Source organism: Rhinoraja longicauda, chromosome 38, assembly GCF_053455715.1.
Source record: "Rhinoraja longicauda isolate Sanriku21f chromosome 38, sRhiLon1.1, whole genome shotgun sequence".
Taxonomy (NCBI): Eukaryota; Metazoa; Chordata; class Chondrichthyes; order Rajiformes; family Arhynchobatidae; genus Rhinoraja; species Rhinoraja longicauda.
Window position 1 is genome coordinate 631803 of NC_135990.1, and position 22101 is coordinate 653903.

The following is a 22101-nucleotide window of genomic DNA, read 5'->3' on the forward strand; positions in this document are numbered from 1 at the left end:
TCTAGTGTCTGACCTGCAGCCCCCCTCCCGCACATCTGGCACACCAGCGTCTGCAGCCCCCTCCTGCACATCTGGTAAACCAGCGTCTGCAGCTCCCTCCTGCACATCTGGCAAACCAACATCTGCAGCCCCCTCCTGCACATCTGGCACACAAGCGTCTGCAGCCCCCTCCTGCACACCAGCGTCTGCAACCCCCTCCTGCACATCTGGCACACCAGCGTCTGCAGCTCCGGTAAACCAGCGTCTGCAGCCCCCCTCCCGCACATCTGGCACACCAGCGTCTGCAGCCCCCTCCTGCACATCTGGTAAACCAGCGTCTGCAGCTCCCTCCTGCACATCTGGCAAACCAACCTCTGCAGCCCCCTCCTGCACATCTGGCACACTAGCGTCTGCAGCTCCTCTAGTGTTGACCTGCAGCCCCCTCCTGCACATCTGGCACACAAGCGTCTGCAGCCCCCTCCTGCACATCTGGCACACCAACCTCTGCAGCCCCCTCCTGCACATCTGGTAAAGCAGCATCTGCAGCTCCCTCCTGCACATCTGGTAAAGCAGCGTCTGCAGCTCCCTCCTGCACATCTGGTAAACCAGCGCCTGCAGCTCCCTCCTGCTCATCTGGTAAAGCAGCGTCTGTAGCTCCCTCCTGCACATCTGGTAAAGCAGCGTCTGCAGCTCCCTCCTGCACATCTGGCACACCAGCGTCTGCAGCTCCCTCCTGCACATCTGGCACACCAGCGTCTGCAGCTCCCTCTTGCACATCTGGTAAAGCAGCGTCTGCAGCTCCCTCCTGCACATCTGGCACACCAGCGTCTGCAGCACATCTGGTAAAATAGAATCTGTACCTCCTTCACACACATTGCCTTTCCTGGTTGTCCTGCTCACGCCTGTTCTGATCATTGCCCTTCACACAAAATTTGAAATGCTGTAGCACTTTTGTTAGTAACTGGATTAACTAGACCTTGGATAGACACAAACAAGCTGGAGTAACTCAGTAGGCCAGACAGCATCTCAGGAAAAAAGGAATAGGTGCATTTTGGGTCAAGGCCCTTCTTCAGTTCTTCAAACTGGACCTGCTGGGGAGCAGTCTCCAAGTATCTCCGTCTTGACCATTGCAAACCAGCAGCAACAATGAGGCTGGTAATAAATTCCGATTTCATCTCTCCATGCCAAGGTTCTCCAAATGTGCAAATCTGTTAGTAACAATTATTCCGATAGTGTTCACTCTTATGCTGATCCAACAAGAAAGTTAAAACAAGATGTTTTCGTTTTGCAACTGAGAGATCAATTGCTAACATGCGATCGGTGGAAGTCAGGTGGAAAGGTATGCAACATTAATTTTAGAGCTACTGCTTTGCAAAGACTTTCCCAATCCAATTTACTATTTTACATAGCGAAAAAGAAACATCCCATCTGCTCCCAACAGCAAATCTGTGGCGTTGCTCCCATTTAATCTCCTCCTTCCAAAGTACAACTGACTGATCTGCTTGGAATGGCCCAACCCAATTTGAGACATTGCAGTCTTCAAAATTACGTTGGGATAATAGCAACAGAGATCAATTAGAGCTTAGTTTAACTAAAATTCTTCTGATTCTAATCCCATGCTAGTTTCCACTATCCTTCATACCAACCACTACCAGTCCAATCTGGCTCTGCCTTGGAAAATAAATTGGCTTTTCAGGCACCACTCGTATCTTTGACCAAGACTTCTGTGACTGCTCCAAATATCACCCTTTCAGGAACACCATAAATGCCACTTTCCCCTGATTCTGCCTTTGCTGTCAAAAAAGTGTTCCATTGCAGCACTCCACCATTGAAGCTTAACAAATGGGAGCAATATCATTTTAAATGCCATTTATTCAGAAGTCTAATATTTAGGAGGAAGACATTAAGTCTTTTTTCCTACCTTCACATCTTCAGACACTATTTGCAATGGCTTAAGAATTTTATCTTTGCATTCTAAGGTTAATGATAAATTAAAATTCAGTAAAATTAGAAAACATTTTTTCCTTCTTTGTCAAAAGTGCATTTATTGGGTTTAAAATTTCACTGTGCTGGTGCCAAACCCACATGTCCTCAGAACAGTATTTCTTGGACCAGAACAGTGCGATGCATTAATCCCATGATAATTATTCAGTAACTGTTCTGACCTGGATGAAAGGAGGACACATAAGAAAAAGTGGAATGGAAATGGATTTGTAGCATTGTCAGTCCCCCTACCCCAACAGTTCATCTGCTGTATGACACAACAGGCCCAATGGCAAGGTGTTTCCCAAAAGAGAAACCCCCACTTGTGCAATCTCTTGGCACGGACAGAGCTCACCAGCTTTCTCATCTGTTAGAAATTTTCTATGATACACCTCTTTGCCACTTCAGTGCTGAACACTGAATTACCAGCAAACCTAAACTGCTTAAAACTCCCAGACAGATTAACCCATAACAGGAACACAGCACATCATGCAGGTCTGTCTGTCTATACCTTCTGATGGCAAGTGAAAGTGCCACAGATGACCTTGGCTTAATTCATTGAGTATTCTTGCACGCTTGGCTAATTTATCAGTTTTTCAGTTTTGTAAGCAACCCGGAATTTTTCAGAAAGTAGGACGTGGGGTTGATGACCTCAGTGAGTCATGAAGCTCAGCTTCCTGCTGGGTTTGCATGGTAAGGTCAAACACATGGATCGCCATTTGCCAAACAATCACTGCTATTTACTCTCATTGGGACTGGTTTCTAACGGATTGTACTTTCCTCTTCAACTGGGCAACAATGCAGTACCAGATGAAACACCCTAGTAAGCATTCCAGACACAAAGACTTTTTTTGCTACATGTTTCTAGGTGCAGAATAGGAAAAGTGACTGCACATTCCAATGCAAAGTCAACAAGCAATATTGGAGATTGCAGAGTAGCCAAAACCATGAACTCCCAGACAAGTCCACAACCAAGAGAATCAAAACCTTTCTCGTTTGTAAAATATAGAGCAGATTAAAAGCATGCTTCCCAATGTATGAGTACAATCATGTCTGTGAGCTACACATGATGGCTGAGAAATTCATGCTTCTTTGCACTTTTTGCCCTGCTCAACACTGAGCTCATCTCTCAAGCACTGGAAGCCACGCAAGGATTACCCAAATTAAACCTTTATCGTCAGTAAATGCTTTGCAGTATTCAAGCTTTACAACTGTGTAAGTTTGTTATGGATTCATCCATTAACAGCTACAATTCTTTCATTGTTTGAGAATTTGACAATACATTGTCCCAGTGCAACAAAAGGAGAAACAAAATAAATGTTCTACAGCGTAGGGTTAAGGAATCCAATGCCTTCATCTCAGACAACCTTCTTTGATATAGTGAATTAAATGACACAATAAATTAGAACTACCCAATACTTGTATCTGTTTAGTTGCTGACCTCTACACCCCAGCGTAGCAACACAGGCAGAACTCAGCAAGGACAGCAGCCATCATCGTCCAGGGCACTGGTGGTTTGGGGAGAGACAGGCTGGAAACTGCCCTCTTCCAAATGTCACATGTCTGTACCACTCCTACTGTCTGACGAGATCGGTACAATTTTACGGGTATTTATTTTATTTTTTTTCAGCAACAGTGAACATAGAAAGTACTGAGGGCTTCTGCCGAAGCTGGAGGTGACTGTCGTTAGCTGTAGCAGAGTAGAAAAGCAATGAGAAAAAGAGGGAAGCGGTGGACATTAGGGAAACCCAACGGCACCAGGACTCGGCTCAAGTCGACAACTAGTACTATGGAATATCACAAGGTTAAAAACTTGCTTTTCATTTTAAAAGGGGAAGGACAAAGAGCAGAAAATTCAATCCACATTCCAGTAACAGCGCCGAGGTCAAAGGTTAGCAAACCTAAAGAAACTGCACAGCAAATATACATATTCTTGAAGGTTTTTAAAGAATAAATATTTTTTTGTAATTAAACATTATGCAAACACGTGCCACGCTTGCTCTCACTCAACCATGCATATGCGCTATGTACAATTTGAAAAATACTGTGTCCTCCTTTTAAGTGTCATATACAAAGGTAACCCCAGAGTGCTGCCTTACATTAGCCAATCAACATTCACAAACAGGGAACCTACATACGATTAATGTCTGGCTGGAAAAGAGGAGCCAGGTCAAAACAGTTTCAGTTCAATTACCACACACAGAGAAAATGAATAAATGAAAGGAAACAGAAGATGGTTCAGCTCTCAGAATGTAGCTACATTACAGATTAAAGCTGGAGGGTTTTTAGTGTGTCACACCCTTCATCCACTTACAATACTGTTGTACATTTTGTGGTTTTTATCTACTTTTTTATTACAATATAATTTACTTAAACTTTCCATTAACAAAAAGTAGGGTAGAACTCCAGCAGTGTCTGCAAGGGCCTGTGCTGCCCACTTTATTTGCATCAGCACTCTGTTGCTAACGGGTTGACAGTTCATTGCAAGCCGAGCCTCAGTCCTCGATGTACTCCCAAAGATCTTTCTCATAACCTTCATGCACGTGCTGTAGTAACACCTTCCTCCGGCTCTCACAGTATCTGAGAAAGGGAATAGAGAGGCATTTGTAAACAATCCATGGCATGTAAACTTTTCAGGTGGGAAGCTTAGAGCTATTTGGTCAGGGGAAAAAATCCTTTACACTGGTTGCAAGGCACGACCTGAAATGCAGCAGCTGAGTCAAGCTGCAGAAATCTATCAGCTATGCTGAGAAGAGACATGGAGATTTGAATGGCCCAATAAGAGACTTTAAACTGAGAGGGTTAAAGTACATTAGATTGTGCATGGCTCCTCCCAAACTTCAGATATGTTGAAGTTGAAGTCACAGTGACACAGTACAGAAACAAGCCCCGCCCCACCCCTGCAAACCATCAACCACAGATTTTCAATGATTCCATTTACCATCACTTCTATACCATGGTGACTCAAATGTTCATCCAGTTACTTGTTTAATGTTGAGAGCCACTGCCTCCAAAACCCTCCTCAAGCATCTCCAGACTCCATCCACCCTCAATGAAAAAGGTCTCCCCTCAGAGCTCCTCTAAATTTTACACTTTATACTAAACCCTCGCACTCTAGTTTTAGATACCTCTGCTATGGGGAACATTTTCCATGATAATTCTGTACGCCATCTTCAAGTTCCTCCTCTGCTTCCATCTCTTTTAAAACAAACCCAGTCTCTCCCCCTAACAGAGTTCGCCACCCCAGTAACCATCCAAGTGAATCTCTGCTGAACCCCTTCCAGTGCATCATGTACACCACCCATTAAATATTCAATAACACAGATCATTGAACACTGAGATTCAATAACATTGAGATTAGCTTAGCACGGCATCATGTTTGGCACAGACATTGTGGGCCAAAGAGCCTGTTACTGTGCTTTAATTTTCCATGTTCTGTGTTAACACAAACGTCAAATATGAAGTCACAACACAGAAGTTGAAATAACAAGACAGTATTAAAAGATTAAGTGTAAAACTGCCAGTGACATATGACAAACGTCATGAAGCTGTGAGCAACAGTTGTTCCCCTTCCTGGCAGACTGACAGGACCTCGGGCAGGGTAAACAACTTGCAGATGCTCTGGCACTACAGATTTAGACCAAATAGATCATAAGACACAGGAGTAGAATTAGGCCATTTGACCCAACAAGTTTACATCGAGTCCATCAATAGCAATCATTCAGAACATCATGGCTCGAGCCATTTAAAGAATCCTGCTTAAAGCATGGGAGCAACTCTGGTTCACCTGGTTACATCGCCAATCCTTAGCATTAAAATTATGAGTCCCAGTCTACAAATTCATGCCATGGTGTAACAATGGAGCCCGACATCACCAGAGGCCTTGCCTGACCAAGCAGCCAATTCATGGATCACTTTGCGTCAGAGTACTGGGGCCATCACTGACAACATTCTTCCTCATTCCACACCACCTAAGCCAGATCGAGTGGTCATTCAACTCACTGCTTCTGCATGTAAAATGACTGGTGCATTTGACCATAACATTTAAAAGTAGTGTTGCATCTGAAACATTTTGAAATGTTTGAGAGGCATGGTTAAATGATTTTCACATGCGTGGTCAGTGTTTTATTCAACCTTAATGGGCCGGATGGGTCAAGGCTTGGCACAATCTACCTTTGCCTCTCAGAGAAAAAAATAATGCTTTGCAGGAAGACAAAAGAGGCAAGGTTATTACTCCCCAGGCATTGCCCCGCCACTTCTATAAAAATGGAAGCTCCATATCAGCCCTTTTGTGATTAGGAACATTTCTACATGAACATGGTTTATGTTAAAATTGTAATTGTATGCAGCACATATACAGGAATAGACTGGACTGGGTACTTTTCATCAGGACATTAAGTGAAGACAGGTACATAGACAATAGGTGCAGGAGTAGGCCAGTCAGCCCTTCGAGCCAGCACCGCCATTCAATGTGATCATGACTGATCATCTACAATCAGTACCCCGTTCCTGCCTTCTCCCCATACCCTTGATTCCGCTAGCCCTAAGAGTTCTATCTGACTCTCTTTTGAATGCATCCAGTGAATCGGTCTCCACTGCCTTCTGAGGCAGAGAATTCCACAAATTCACAACTCTCTGTGAGAAAAAGTGTTTTCTCATCTCGATTCTAAATGGCCCAACCTTTGTTCTTAAACTGCGGCCCCTGGTTCTGGACTCCCCCAATATCGGGAACATGTTTCCTGCATCTAGCCTGTCCAATCCCGTAATAATTTAACATGTTTCTATAAGACTTGCTTTTTGTTTGCAAGATGGGGGGGGGGGGGGGGGGGGGGAGAAGACAGAGAGGTACGACATTTCCTAGGAAAAAAGCTGCATTGATGTCAACCCACCTGTACTTGTCTTGCACTTTTTGTTTGATGTCCTGCAAGGAGTCCTGGGATATGTCCCTCTCCAGATAGCCAGACAGCACTTCTGTTGCATTCTCCAAGTCTGCCTGATTGTTCTGGGGGCAGAGAAGCACATGTTTTGCAGATCAAGTATCCCGTCAATGACATCAGTATTCTGATCCTGCCAGGTGATTGTGATAACAAATTAAACTTCGTCCTATTGCCAAACTAAGGAGTTCTTAATCTTTCTGGCATGTACCACCAGATTCAGAAATAGCTTTTCCCCCTCTGTTATCAGACAACTGAACAGTCCTCCCGTAAACTAGGGTGTAGTCCTGATCTTCCAACCTACCTTATTGCGGACCTTGCACTTTTTGTTCCCCTGTAACAGTAACGCTACAATGCTGCAGCACGATATTCTACACTGTTTTTTTTTGCACTAGCAGTTATACGTGCAAGGCTAGATTGCCTTCACGTATTCTTTGATTCGACTGGATAGCATGCAAACAAAGCCTTTCACGGTATCTCTGTGCCCAACACAATAATAAACCAATACTTTAGTCGGATAGCGTGTTCAGACGTGTTCAAAACCTTGTGTTGGAGATGTGGGCTGTAGGAGGCCCTGCAGCTGCCTGGGGCTCACTCAGATCAGGCATCGTTCTAAGTGGCTGAGTGTGCATTAGACACGGCCTACAGCAGCACAGAGTGGCGGTGGATAACGACAATATCACCTGGAGGGCTGACTCCTGCAACTCTGACAGTGCTCTTGTACTTGAGTATGATTGTGTCTATGTATAGTAAGATTTTTACTGAACTGTATATAAAAGGAATTTCAGTGTACAAGTACCATTGAACCACTAGATAATTTGGTGGTTCACGACATGGTCCACATTTTACCAATTAAACTGCAAAGTTGAACATTTGCAGACCAGACTTGGTTATTCTCTCCCTACCATACCACGATCCATCTATCACTTGTCAGCTCAATCCCCACCCCTTCCCCTCTTTCTACCAGCTATCTCCACTCTTTCCATCAGTTTGAACAAAAAATGTTAGCTGTCCATTTTCTTCCACCGATGATACTTGACCCACCAAGTTCCTCCAGCACTTTGCTTTTTGCTCATTTGGTTGCATCCAATGCAAAGTAACTTTCAAAGATGAAAGTTCAGCTGATAAGATTATGCTGTTTCTTTCACTCTTTGGTAATGAGATAAGAACGTATAGCAATCTACACAAGTTCCAGGTTTACAGCATTTAAGGAATAGTTTTCAGAATCTGCCAACATCAAAGATGAACATTTCATCTTCGCATTGGTCATCTCAAGGGGGGACAGCAGGCAGAAACTATATCTGCAATGGAACAAAAGAAAAGTACTCCAGATGCTGGGAATATACTGCAGATGAGGCAGCATCAATGGAGTGAGATATCGTTAACACTTCAGGTTGAAGAAAGGAAATCAGTCTTTTTTTTTTCTTGCTCTCTCTCTCTACTTGCCAGATCATGCAACGTGGGGATTTGTGACCTCACTCAACTCTGACAGCTATAACATGCTAGTGTTGGATGGTGCACAACACACAGCTGGTCTTTCTAAAAATTGTTTGTGGAGCTGGGACACTGTGGAGGAAGCAATTTTAATTCTAATGGGATATCAATGATGGAAAATAGCCCATCTATATCTGGGCAAGGATTTAACAGCTTGTTCGGAAAACATTCATGAGCACAAGACCTGCTTAAATTAAAACCAGTTCTCCTCATAACAGCAACTGCATTGCAAGGTCACCCACAAGGTGCTTGTCAGATGAATTTCCTCAGTCGCATTTGCAGACAGCACTCATACCTATCAATGACAAAAACCACAGTGTTTGCCATGGAATGACATACAATATTGCATGGTTTGGTGATGGGGACAGGCCAAAATGAGAAGCTAGGCTTTATAGAGGCACAGATACAAGAACAAAGAAGTCACATTTAGAACACAAAGGTTCAGCCAGAACAAGAGAACCGTCTTCAGTTAAGGTGCCACATTTAGGAATAATTTTAATGTTTTAGGAAGGATACAAGAGATTTACTGAAATAATTCCAGAGAAGAGGACCTTCATTATTTGGATAGACTAGAGAAGCTGGGGCTGATAGGTGGCAGGGCAGGTAGTGCTGAATAAACATGGAGTCTGCAGAGGACTTGGACAGGTTGGGAGAAGGGGCAAAGAAGTGGCAAATGAAATACAGTATTGCAAAGTGTGCATTCAATAAAGGCGTAGACATTTTTCTAAATGGGGAGGGGATTCAGAAATCAGAGGTGCAAAGATTCAGAAATCAGAGGTGCAAAGAAAGGAGTGGTGGTGCAGGATTCACAAAAGGTTAACTTGCAAGTTGAATTGATAGTAAGGACGCCAAATGCAATGGTAGCATTCATTTTGAGGACTATAATATAAAATCAAGGATGTAATACTGATGCTTTATAAGGCACTGGTCAGACTACATTTGTAATATTGTGAGCAGTTTTGGGCTCTATATCTGAGGAAGGATGTGCTGGACTTGGAGAGAGTCCAGAGGAGGTTTACAAGAATGATCCTGGGGATGAATGGGTTAACGTATTAGGAGCGTTTGATGCCTCTTGGCCTGTACTTGCTGGAGTTTAAAAGGATGGGGGGGGGGGGAGGGGATCTCATTGAAATCTGCCGAATAATGAAAGGACTGGGTAGAGTAGATGTGGAGATGATGTTTCCACTACTGGAAGAGTCCAGGACCCAAACGGCACAGCTTCAGAATAAAGAGGACATGCCTTTAGAATGGGGGTGGAGGAATATCTTTAGCCAGAGGTGGTGAATCTGTGAAATTCATTGCCACAGATGGTTGTGGAGGCCATTGCATATTTTTAAAGGGGAGATTGATAGGTTCTTGATTAGTAAGAAGATTAATGGTTGCAAGGAGAAAGCAGAATGGGCTTGAGGGGAAAAAAATAGATCTGCCATGATTGAATGACAGAGTAGACTCAATGTGCCAAACGGCCTCATTCTACTATGTCTTATGACCTCCATGGAACCAAGGAGATTGCAAGAGAATCTGCTAGAAAACAATCAGGGCCACCCAGTTTGAGGACAGTGGTGGGACAAGTATGCCCTGCAGAATCATACAATGGTTGCTGCACAGGGGGAGCCCATTTAGTCCAATTGTTTTACAAAATATATGGAGAAGACCAGTTATTATAGGCAGAAGAATCTGAAAGCAATGACTGAGAAGGAAGTCGATTGGTAGAGTGACCTGAGGAAGAACATATTTTAAGTAACCAATGGTTGGGGTTTGGACTGCACTGCTCGGGGTGGCAGTGGAGGCACATTCAACTGAAGCATCCACACAGAGCTGGGTAACTATCTGAAGGAAAAGGATTTGTGGTCTACATGTGGAGGACGTGTGGATTAAGACAAAACGGATTGGCTATGAGAAGGGCCAATCCATAGTCAATGGGCCAAATAATTGCCTGCCATATGGAACCAATTCTGGTGGTCCCATAAACCAGATGAATGCTTTGCCTAAGTGCCTGTCAAGATTCTAACGTCAAGATCAGAATACAAAATCTCATACATCTACAGATAGCTCTGCTGCAACAGAATAATTGTGAAACGTTGAATTATAGAAAATAATGTTATAACAAGATTTGTGCCGACGAGAAAAAAGGGTTAGGAGCAGGTGTTTCAGACTTGCAATAACAAAGATAATTTTCCTCACAGGATTTTTAAAACTAAAGGTATTTTTAATAGCTCTGAGTTTACTTGTGTTACTGCAAGCTAAAAATACTAAAGGCTGCATATTACATTGTTTAATAGAATATCTTCACACAAGTGTCAATGGAAACAACTGCTAGCCAATTTCGATGAGCACCCGAGAGTATTCTTAAGAGACAATGAAGTCTGATCACTGTAGGATGGTTATACAGAAACAGTTGATTTTCCGCAAGATGGTTTCTTCTTCAAAAACATATTTTTTCCCAAAGTAACTCTAGTGGCTCTTTGGTTCCCGATCAAAATCATGTTACAACCCATTCAGCCTGTGTAAAACAAACAGTTTTCCCAATTCATCCATTGGTGATTATATCCAATTTACATGATGGAAAGTTTGATTATAGCAGAACCACATGTACTGAAAATATTCAGGATAGACCTGCCATGGCTGTGATCAATAGATTTGCTCAAAGGATCCGAATAAAATAATCAATGGGTATCTGGGTCATGGACACCTTGGAGTAACTCTCCAAAATAAACTTTGTGATCTAAAAAGGAGAGAGCAACTCAATTTCTGTGCCAGAAAATCAGGGGGAGAAGGGTGGTAGGAATGGCGTTGTAATACAGCAATACGTATTTAATCCCAACAGGTCTTGGAGGTATAGCATGATTTTTGAATGAACAGACGGAGGACTAACTTATGTTGAATCAGGTGCATATTACCACTCCACTATTGACAGAACCAGTGTCCACGTTCAACTTGAATTTCAAAATAGCCAAGCTGTCCCTGAAAATTTTAATTGCATCAAAACATTTACTTGTACCAATCATTCCCAGGTTTGTTAAAAGGCTCAGACAGAGCGATTTGAACCTTTCTGTGGAAAGGGGCATACCTCAAAGATAATGGACTGGTTGTTCTTTCTGAGGTAGAAAGCAAAGACGTAAGTGTACATTAGTGTGGCGCGGCACTGGCAGAGGACATCCACAGCCTTCTTCAGGAATTGCACCTCAATCCAAGACATGTTGTGTTGTTGCATCTCTTCCATCTTCTGCTTGACTTGAGCGTAGAGCTTGTGCTCAAACCGCAGGCTTTGCATGTGGTTCATGTAGCGATTGCAGTAGAAGAGGTATCGCTGGAGAGCTGCTCGTGAACGCTGCCAAAGAAACATACAGCAGACAAACTCAGCTGCTGGGAACAGTTATACATTTCATTTGCCATTATTTTTCTATCATCACAACCGTGCAGTCAAGTAAACCAGCTTATACTTCTGCACTGTCCATATCTTTCTACTTCGAATCGGTAGATTTCCAATTAAGAACAATGATCTTAAGTATTTCAACAGAAATTAGAGCAAGGCGATAAACAAATGCTATTCTTAAGGTACCATCCACAATGTGTCAGCGGCTTTACTCTCACTTAGTTGGAATATGAAGAATGGTAATCGATATCAAAACGCTGGAGACGCTGGGAAACCTGAAATAAAAACAGAAAATGCTGTAAATACTCAGCGGTCAGGTCACATCAATGGGAAGAGAAACAGTTAACGTTTCAGTTCTGATGAAGGGTATTAAACCTGAAACATTGGCCGTTTCTCTTTCCATCAACGCAGCCTGACCTGCTGAGTACTTTCAGCATTGTCTGTTTTCTATTGTACATTGTAAATGAAGAGCAGTAAACCCTTTACCTCTTGTCACATGTCCTTACATCACGATTATTGCAAAAACTATTTCAAAGCTCTGCTGTTACAAGGATGACATTTGAAGCTTGTGTTGTCAATAGATTTCAAGCTCCCAACAAAATAATTTTGAAATGAATTTAGCATTTAATGACAGAAGTCTATTTATACAAATGTACACTCAATGTTACATCAATATTTAAGTTTGTACATTCCTCGTTCATACTTCCAAGTTCATGTGCACAAACAAAACCGAACAGAAACAGACAGGTTCAGCGATGGCAGATGAGAAAGCCATGGTGAGGACCTGATAGATATTTCAGTATTTGAAGATGGACTGTAACAGTCTCGATAAAAGTTGATGGGCAATAAATACCAGCAATACCCACAACTCAAGAATTATAATCCAAATCAAGTGGTGACTGCCAAAGCTGCATGTTTATCCATCAGGTAGGTGGTTGTAGACACGTCTTGGCATCCTGGCAGAGCCTAGGGCCCCACAATGGCTTGGCCAACGTTCTTTCCCTCATAGCGTTCTCTAATGCAGGGCAAATGGTATCTGTGGCAGGTATTTACTTACACTTCAAACAAAAAATTGGATTGACAACTGGGTTGTTAATAGGGCGTAGAGTGATGATGGATGGGTGTTTTTGTGACTGGAAACCTGTGACCAGTGATGCACAACGATCAGTGCTTGTACCCTTGCTGGTGTGATATACATCAAAGGTATTTATTAGTACACGAAACCCTCATTTTAACGACCCCGTTATAACAGATTTGGGTTTTAGCAGACTGAAATTGTTGTAGACCAAATTCATTGTTTCACAGAATGACCACTAAGTAGATGGAGCAAATGGTGTTTTTGAACCATTTTGGTTTAGTTTGGTTTAGAGATACAGCGAGGAACCATTGAGTCAGCGCTGATCAGCGATCACCAGCACACTAGTTCTATCCTACACGCTGAGGACAGTTTGCAGTGTGTCAGGTAGAACTACTGCAGTGGTTCTATCATTCCTCCCGCATTGCAACGGCAAAGACATTGTGACAGTGTGGGTTTCCCCTGGGCACCCCGGCCCACCCCCACCCCCACAGCAAAGACATGCAGGCCTGTAGCCCAACCTGCCCCAGCGAGCTGTGCAAACCACCGGCACTCGCCACACCATTGTGCCAGTGACCCGGCCCCATCCCCCGCATCTGGGCACATCAGCTCCTCCCCACACACTAGGGACCACTCAGTGTAGGATAGAACTAGAAACCCACGCTGCCACAGGGAGCACCAGAGGTCAGGATCGAACTCGGGTCTCAGGTGCTGTGAGGCAGCAACTGTACCGCGGTACCACCGTGCTGTCCCAGGGTATTTGTGTCCTTTACTGTGTAGTGTATGTTTATTGACAGTTTGACAATAGTAGTGTACAAACTAAACATAGAAAATAGGTGCAGGAGGAGGCCATTTGGCCCTTGGAGCCAGCACCGCCATTCATTGTGATCATGGCTGATCACCACAATCAATAACCTGTGCCTGCCTTCTCCCCATATCCCTTGATTCCACTAGCTCCTAGAGCTCTATCTAACTCTTTTAAATTCATCCAGTAAATTGGCCCCCACTGCCTTCTATGGCAGAGAATTCCACAAATTCCCAAATCTCTGGGTGAAAAAGTTTCTTCTCACCTCAGTTTTAAATGGCCTCCCCTTTATTCTTAGACTGTGGCTCCTGGTTCTGGACCCCCAACATTGGGAACATTTTTCCTGCATCAAGCTTGTCCAGTCCTTTCATAATTTTATACGTCTCTATAAGATCCCCTCTCATCCTTCTGAATTCCAGTTAATTCAAGCCCAGTCTTTTCAATCTATCCTTATATGACATTCCCGCCATCCTGGGGATTAACCTCGTGAACCTACGCTGCAGTGCCTCAATAGCAAGGATGTCCTTCCTCAAATTAGGAAACCAAAACTGCACACAATACTCCAGATGTGGTCTCATCAGGGCCCTATACTACTGCAGAAGGACCTTTTTACTCATGTACTCAAATCCTCTCGTTATGAAAGCCAACATGCCATTAGCTTTCTTCACTACCTGCACGCTTACTTTCAGTGACTGGTGTTCAAGGACACCCAGGTCTCGTTACACTTCCCCTTTACCTAATCTGACACCATTGAGATAATAATCTGCCTCCTTGTTTTTGCCGCCAAAGTGGATAACCTCACATTTATCTACATTATATACTTCATCTGCCACGCATCTGCCCACTCACCTGTCCAAGTCACCCTGCAACCTCCTAACATCCTCTTCGCAGTTCACACTGCCACCCAGCTTTGTGTCATCTGCAAACTTGCTAGTGTTACATCTAATTCCATCATCCAAATCATTAATATATATTGAAAATAGTTGCGGCCCCAGCACAGAGCCTTGCGGCACTCCTCTTGCCTTTGCCTGCCATTCAAATTAACCCCCTTATTCGGTTATAGTGGACAATCAGTAAGACAGCATCTCCCGCTGTTATAACAAGGGTTCACTATATTCATATTTGAATATGAATGTAGAAGTTTTCAGATGACACAAACGTTGGTGGTGTTGTTGCTCGAGAGGAGGATAGCCTTAGAATACAAGATGACAAAGTAATGGCTGATAGAATTTAATCATGATAAATATGAGGGGACGCACACAATGAATGGTGGAACCTGAGAGTATGGAGACACAAAGGTGTACAACTCCAAGGGTCTTTAAAGGTGGTAGCACCAATGTAAGGGATGCTTGCCTTCATCAGCTGGGGCATGGAAGAGCAGGGAGGTTATAACACAACTTTATAAAAGACTGGTTGATCAGACTTCCACAGATGGAGCAGTATGTACAATTGTGGCTGCCACACTGCAAGAGGGACGTGACTACCCTGGGCAGGTGCAGATTTAATGCTTCAACAAGAAATATTTCCCCACAACTGCAGAGTTTAGGGGTCTGTGGACTTGCCCACATCCGTGCTCCTTTTACCTCCTGGGCATCCCTTGCCGCCTTTGCATCATCTTCATTATAACGATTGCAGTTATACCTAAAAGTAGAGAATGCCTGACTTAATTTCATTTCAGACTTTACACAGAATACACAAACAAAAAAAATTATATCTCTTTACTTTCTACGAGTTACAATCACCTTGTTTGGAATGATCACGCATTACCTGACACGTTTTCCCTTATCTACTTTAAGAGCAGTCTACTAGGTTAATTATAATAATAATAATAATAATACATTTAATTTATATAGCGCTTTTCTGGAAACTCAGACGCTTTACAGAGCAAACAAAACATAAAAACAAACAAACAAAAGATTTATCCAGACGGAGTTATCCAACTGTAGATTGTGCACTTAGACTCAAAGAAAGCAAGTTTGCCCTGAAGCTTTGCTCAGATGTCAAAAACCGACAGTATTTCTGAAGCAGACACTTTTAATCAAGCATCTTGTTTGATTTAAACTTGGGGCAGATATACAGCAGTATCTAATCCAATGTTCAAACAATTAAAATGTTGGTTAATCCTGAAATTTTCCATGCAAAACCAAAGCAAAATACTGACCAGGCAGATCCATGTGGCTCCCAGGGCCCAAGGCAGACCCAACAGAATTCTGCTTTACAATTCTGATTGCGACAGACCATGTGATTACATCCGCCGTCCTTTTCAATGGTCACGTGACATTTTGGGCATTCCTGTTGAAACGTTACAGGCACCGTTAGCAAACAGTAACAATTCAACTACAGATTAACGACAGGAACCCACACTCAAGATTCAATATTGTATTGCCTATACCATCAATCACAAAACCCAATGCACTTGCAAGCCGTACCTACAAACCAATCCCAGGGTTATTGATAGTGAACAACCATTCAACACTAGATAAGTTCCAGGTAATATTTTACTTTGAGCGTTTTGTAGCCCAAATTTCATTAGCAGGCAGACTTGGAGTGGTGGGAATGACATGCATACTTTACATCACTAATGCACAAGTATTTGGCATGCTTTGGAACAGACTGCAGTTTTGCTGTTTCCACCACAGGTCTGAGTGGGGAGAGGAGTATGACAACATATTAGAACGTATTAGAACGGAGATGAGGAAAAACCTTTTCAGTCGGAGAGTTGTAAATCTGTGGAATTCTCTGCCTCAGAAGGCAGTGGAGGCCAATTCTCTGAATGCATTCGAGAGAGCGCTAGATAGAGCTCTTAAGGATAGCGGAGTCAGGGGGTATGGGGAGAAGGCAGAAACGGGTTACTGATTGAGAATGATCAGCCATGATCACATTGAATGGTGGTGCTGGCTCGATGGGCCAAATGGCCTACTCCTGCACCAATTGTCTATAACATACTACGAGACAGACATTTGAACCAGCAGCTGGTATGGAAGACACAGCACCATAGGCACAGTGATGACGTGGCATAGACAAGACTAGAAACAGTCTGATGAAGGGTCTCAACACATTCCTTTTCCCCAGAGATGCCGCCTAACCTGCCGAGTTACTCTAACATTTTGTCTATCTTTGTTGTAAACCTTTAATTGGAACTGTTAAAATAAACTGAATCTCCGAATGTCTCTACTCTACCTTGGTATTTGCTGCAATCCAATTGGAAGTTTCACTGTCATCATCACACTTCTTAATCCATTTCTTCAACCACTAGAAGAAGAACAACGGAGAATGTTATTAGCGCATCCTCATTAAAAACAGTGACCTGTATTGTGCTCATTTCATAAACAGAGGTAAACTTTGATTGAGCCACCGAGAGAGATCACTAGCTTCCAATTCCAGTACTTTCCAATTGAAGCAATCTGAAATGTGCATTGTGCTCAAGTTATTTAGAGTACACAGCAATCCTTTTCCCCCCTGCACCATCTCATACAATAGTGATTTTTTTATCTGAGCTTTGATGGTGCTTGTGCATAGTCCATGCCCACAACTTCAGCTTGCCGATAATCTCTACATTGTTATATTTCTACAGAAAAATAAGGAGCGCCCACTACATTGCCCAATCATATTTCAAGAACATTTTCACTCATTGTTTTCTCTTTCGATCACCTGGCCTACAAAGCTACAGCTATTTTTCTTTAAACTCTTACTAAAGGGAGCTTGTTTTCTAACCAAAAAATCATCAACCCAAATCTCTCCCCACAAGTGCTGCCTGACCTGCTGACTAACTCCAGTATTTCCTGTTTTCATACCTGATCTATATATCTTATTTTGTGTCCGCCACAGAAGCCTTATTTCTTCATTGCATCTACACGTATAGCAGAGCTGACATAATTACAGCGAAGATCTTTCCATTAACAGGAAAACTTTGTAGCAGGCACACTCTAACAGCGAGCAAAGGCAGCAACTCTAACCCACTGATACTTTTCCCCTAATTCAATTGTTGACAAATCATTTATTCGCTCTTACCGTCTCAATCTGAGGATAGTGTTAGTACAAAGGAAAGAATGAACAGAAGACCCGTTATTTTCCCCCCCCAATGAATTCTCTGAAATCCATACCTTCATTTTAGAGAATAGCTTCTTAACGGCAATCATCAGAAGACTCTTGAACGCTGCACAACAATAACCACAACCCTGCCTCAGCAACTATGACTACTATGGTCTTAGCTTTGGTTGCACCATTCTGATCAGATAATCAAATATTACTGATGATTAATTTCTTGTTTGATTGATTATTGTATATGTATTTGTGTTATTGCAGTAATGGGCATGCAAAGCAGTGTTGTATAGGAATGTCATTATTTTGTTGCTGGTTTGCATGGCCATTAAACTTTCTCAACTCCTGACACCCCTCACCATTGCCAAAGCAAATGCCACCCTGCCCACTCCCTTACAAAGACACAACATCTGGCTGGACCCTACCATTAGTTTGTCTACTTTACTGACTTTTTTGTTTTGTTTACAGGAGATAGTCATTAAAGATTAACTTCACCTACTGCAATTCTAAAATAAATTGACCTTGCACAGGAACACCATCATGTCACTAATGTGAAAATACTGTGAATATATGGAATATATGAAGGAGACAGTCTCTCACCTTGCATTTAACAGGATCATGCCAATTCTCAGCACAGTTGAAGCTGTAAATTAAGAAACAAGTTTACTTTGTGACACCCCAATTACATTTCAGACCATTAAAGATGCCCAATGACCAAGAAGGACACTGAGAAATTAATCTGTTGCTTGGTGCACACTTACCAGAACTGCCGCCCACATTTACAACGAACTGGCTTTGCATCAGGATATTGAACTTTAATAACGTGGTGACAGTCAGGAGCAGGACACCATTTTAACAATCGATTGCACTGTGAAGGAAAAGCAAAACAATTTTTAAAAAGACCACAGCAATGAGATGGCACAGAGGGTTAGATACAGTTAGAGCCAGTCTTCAGTTACTGACCTCCCAGAATGAGTCATATTTTGCCACACACTTCCTAACTAACTTTGTTCAGTGCTGTGATACCCCACTTATGTCAAAATGCAGAGGAATTTAAAATCCAGACGTAACATACCTAAAATTATTTAGAATTACTACAATACCAGCATGAAAGTTCTATTTTAATTTTTACTTGTTGCATGTTTACTTTAAAAAGAGAAAGTCTTACCTCTACAAAACTGTTAGTTATTAAATGCTGGTACTTCAACTTGACTTTGGAATCTGTGATCAGACGCCTGGAGAAAATAAATGGAAACACAACAATACCTTTAGACTGAAAACACACAAGACAGAAGCAACCCAACCACATCCCGAAAAGAACTTATGAATCTACAAAATTCTTGACTGTGCAATTATTACCACATACAATTAAACTGTCACCAAGGCATGATACGCGCCTTTCAATTAGGTACTGTGAGGAGGCACCAGAGTCTTCTGGACAAATATAACACCAGATTCCTGCTTTGTATCACCGATATTCAGCAATGCCCTGATGAATATTAGCTTCCCAAATGTTACACTTTATATAATCAGTGAGAAGACAGATATGCTGCTCTCGCTGGTTTCATTATGACACGAGGCTGAGGTAAAGGATGCAGGAGTTGTGGGACACGTGGCTGCCAGGATGGAAACTGAAGCACAAATAGATGCTTCATAGATATTCACTGGAGTTTAGAAGGATGAGAGGGGATCTTATAGAAACATATAAAATTATAAAAGGACTGGACAAGCTAGATGCAGGAAAAATGTTCCCAATGTTGGGCGAGTCCAGAACCAGGGACCACAGTCTTAGAATAAAGGGGAGGCCATTTAAAACTGAGGTGTGAAAAACTTTTTCACCCAGAGAGTTGTGAATTTGTGGAATTCTCTGCCACAGAAGGCAGTGGAGGCCAAATCACTGGATGGATTTAAGAGAGAGTTAGATAGAGCTCTAGGGGCTAGTGGAATCAAGGGATTATGGGGAGAAGGCAGGCACGGGTTACTGATTAGGGATGATCAGCCATGATCACAATGAATGGCGGTGCTGGCTCAAAGGGCCAAATGGCCTCCCCCTGCACCTATTTTCTATGTTTCTATGTTTCATCTTGAGCTGTGCTTCAATGAAAGTACTTGGTCTCACTATCTATAAAATGCACTGACAGGTCACCAGAAAGAAATTGAATTTTGCAGCCTTTCACATGAACTGAAACAGTGCTACAACATGCAGCAGAGCAAATTTGAATGAGCGCATTTATCATCAGCATGAACTCTGTACCCAGGGCAAAGGAAGGGAAGTGGTCGGCAGCTATTCTAAAATTCAAGCACTGTGAAATTCTAAATCATCAGGAATAAACTCCTGCCCACCCTCAGTTTGTGAAACTAGAGCAAAGAGAACTGTACATTTGAAGACAATTCAGTCAGCAGATAGTACAATAATTGTTCGGAGCTACTGAAGAAACAGGGGGCAGGAATGCTAAGGTGATCACAGATAGTGTGGGAAGTGACAGGCAGAATGAGGAACAAAGGCATGCACTTACAGGAGGTCAAACCCACAAAACACTCAGCATTGCATGGATCAAAGCCTCTATTGAATAACCAACAAAATATGGTTTATGTACAGCTCTACAATGTCAGCACAATTTCACTCCTCAGAGCTTGACAGAAATTGCATAAAAATGGCTCTGTTCATCCCAATCATTGCATCCCTATTCACCACACGCATACATAATTTAAAACCAGTTTCATTTATGAAACATCTTTTCTAACAGTCAGCAGTAGATAGTTTACTTGTGTCTTGCACTCTTTAATTGTGTTTATTATATCCGGTTAGAATGCACAGAAGCCATTGCGTGGCCTGTAAACTATTTATGACACAGTCAAGCAGGACATCAGCTCAAAATAAACAGCCAATACAGTAATTGGACAAATGATGAACCACCCCCAAACCCCTGAAATAGCTGTGGAAGCCATTTGATTGTCGATCACACTGAAAAAAATATTATCGTGCAATAAAGCCATTTGATATTTGAAAAATTACAAGAACTCTCCTGACTCTCCACACAAAAGGGTAGCCACACCATCGCCCGTGCTCTTCTTCCACGGATCAGCAGTTTATATACCAGCTTACCACACCATTCAAAGACTTCAAAGTATTTTACACTTGAAGAGCTGCAGCCAGATAACTGTGGCAGCCTAGCGGGACGCCCACAACATGGTGACCTGCCCCACCACTCTGCATTCATCAATTCCTCTTTATGGCAAGCAATTCACATGATGAAAAAACTGTTCCTTCAAAAAGGAAACTTTACTTGTATCACTGCAACCAACTTCCTCTGCAGAAATATCTACACCGTGTCCTACACCATGCTCCAGCCTAGACGGGAGAACTTCCTGCATGACCATAACTGGTGGTGCAAGCTGTGGCAAATCTAAATATGCCACCAAGAGGAAAGTTAAAAGATGCACTAAGTGAAAATGCAACCAGCAACATACACAAGTGCAGTGCCGGCTGATACAGTGTCCATCCTGACATTCCAGAGGGACCATGGGGAGGACAGCTGTACTGCTGGGGGTAGCCCATGTTGCTTATTGATTAGTACGGGCATCAAAGGTTACGGGGAGAAGGCAGATGAATTGGGTTGAGAGGGAAAGATAGATCAGCCATGATTGAATGATGGAGATGTGCCAAATGGTCTAATTCTGCTCCCATGCCTTATGGCCACTGGAGGAGCGGTCAGATTTGCTGCATCACCATGGAAGTATGCTTGTTACACTGAGATTTCCACCTGCTTGACCCAGGTGGATGCAAGGCATCCAATGGCATTGTTTGGACCAACAGTAGAGAATAACCCACTGTGACATTGTCAATATTTATCAATTAATCAATATCCATTATTAATTACTGATTCGTGGAACCATACTGTGCACTAATCAATTTACATTTTCAACACATCTAAAATTCTGTGGTGGCAGAGCAGTTTAGAATATCCCACGGTCGAAGCAGCTCTGCATTAACTATCCTCTGATGTCATTTATAAATCTATGTGCCTCAACTACTCTTTGGGTACACATAAAATGCTGGAGTAACTCAGCGGGACAGGCAACATCTCGGTGCAGCAAGTGGAGCTGCTGCTTCAAGCAACAGAGACCCTGTTTCCATCATGACCTCGGATGCTGTGGAGTTTGCATGCTATCCTGTGACCACATGGGTTCTCCCTGGATGCTCTGCTTTCCTCCTACATCACAAAGACATGCAGGTTTTATACGTTGATTGAATGTTGCCCCTAGTGTATAGGGGGTGGATGAGAAAGTGGCATAACATAGAATTGTTGCGAATGATGATCAATGTTCAGCGTGGACTCATTGGACAAAGACCCCGTTTCCTTATTGCATCTCTAAACTAAACATCCTCCCACCCTGTTTCCTGGAGACCTCA

General features: G+C 42.7%; 1 protein-coding gene across 4 annotated transcripts in view; it reads right to left on the reverse strand.

The window, feature by feature from the left end:
* Positions 1–2007: 2007 nt before the first annotated feature.
* The window catches only part of LOC144610827 (E3 ubiquitin-protein ligase ARIH1), a 59342-nt gene continuing 39248 nt past the window's right edge, over positions 2008–22101 (reverse strand). For 2 of the 4 annotated variants that reach the window (XM_078429756.1, XM_078429754.1), the window contains 9 exons: positions 18856–18922; positions 18449–18555; positions 18288–18330; positions 16827–16898; positions 15808–15938; positions 15230–15287; positions 11461–11721; positions 6852–6964; positions 2008–4542 (listed from right to left, as the gene is read on the reverse strand). In XM_078429756.1, coding sequence (XP_078285882.1) covers positions 4458–4542; positions 6852–6964; positions 11461–11721; positions 15230–15287; positions 15808–15938; positions 16827–16898; positions 18288–18330; positions 18449–18555; positions 18856–18922 — 937 coding nt within the window. In that variant the 3' untranslated portion in view covers positions 2008–4457. Of the gene's footprint in view, positions 4543–6851; positions 6965–11460; positions 11722–15208; positions 15288–15807; positions 15939–16826; positions 16899–18287; positions 18331–18448; positions 18556–18855; positions 18923–22101 lie in introns of all 4 variants that reach the window. The other 2 variants (XM_078429755.1, XM_078429753.1) reach the window with 1 other exon arrangement.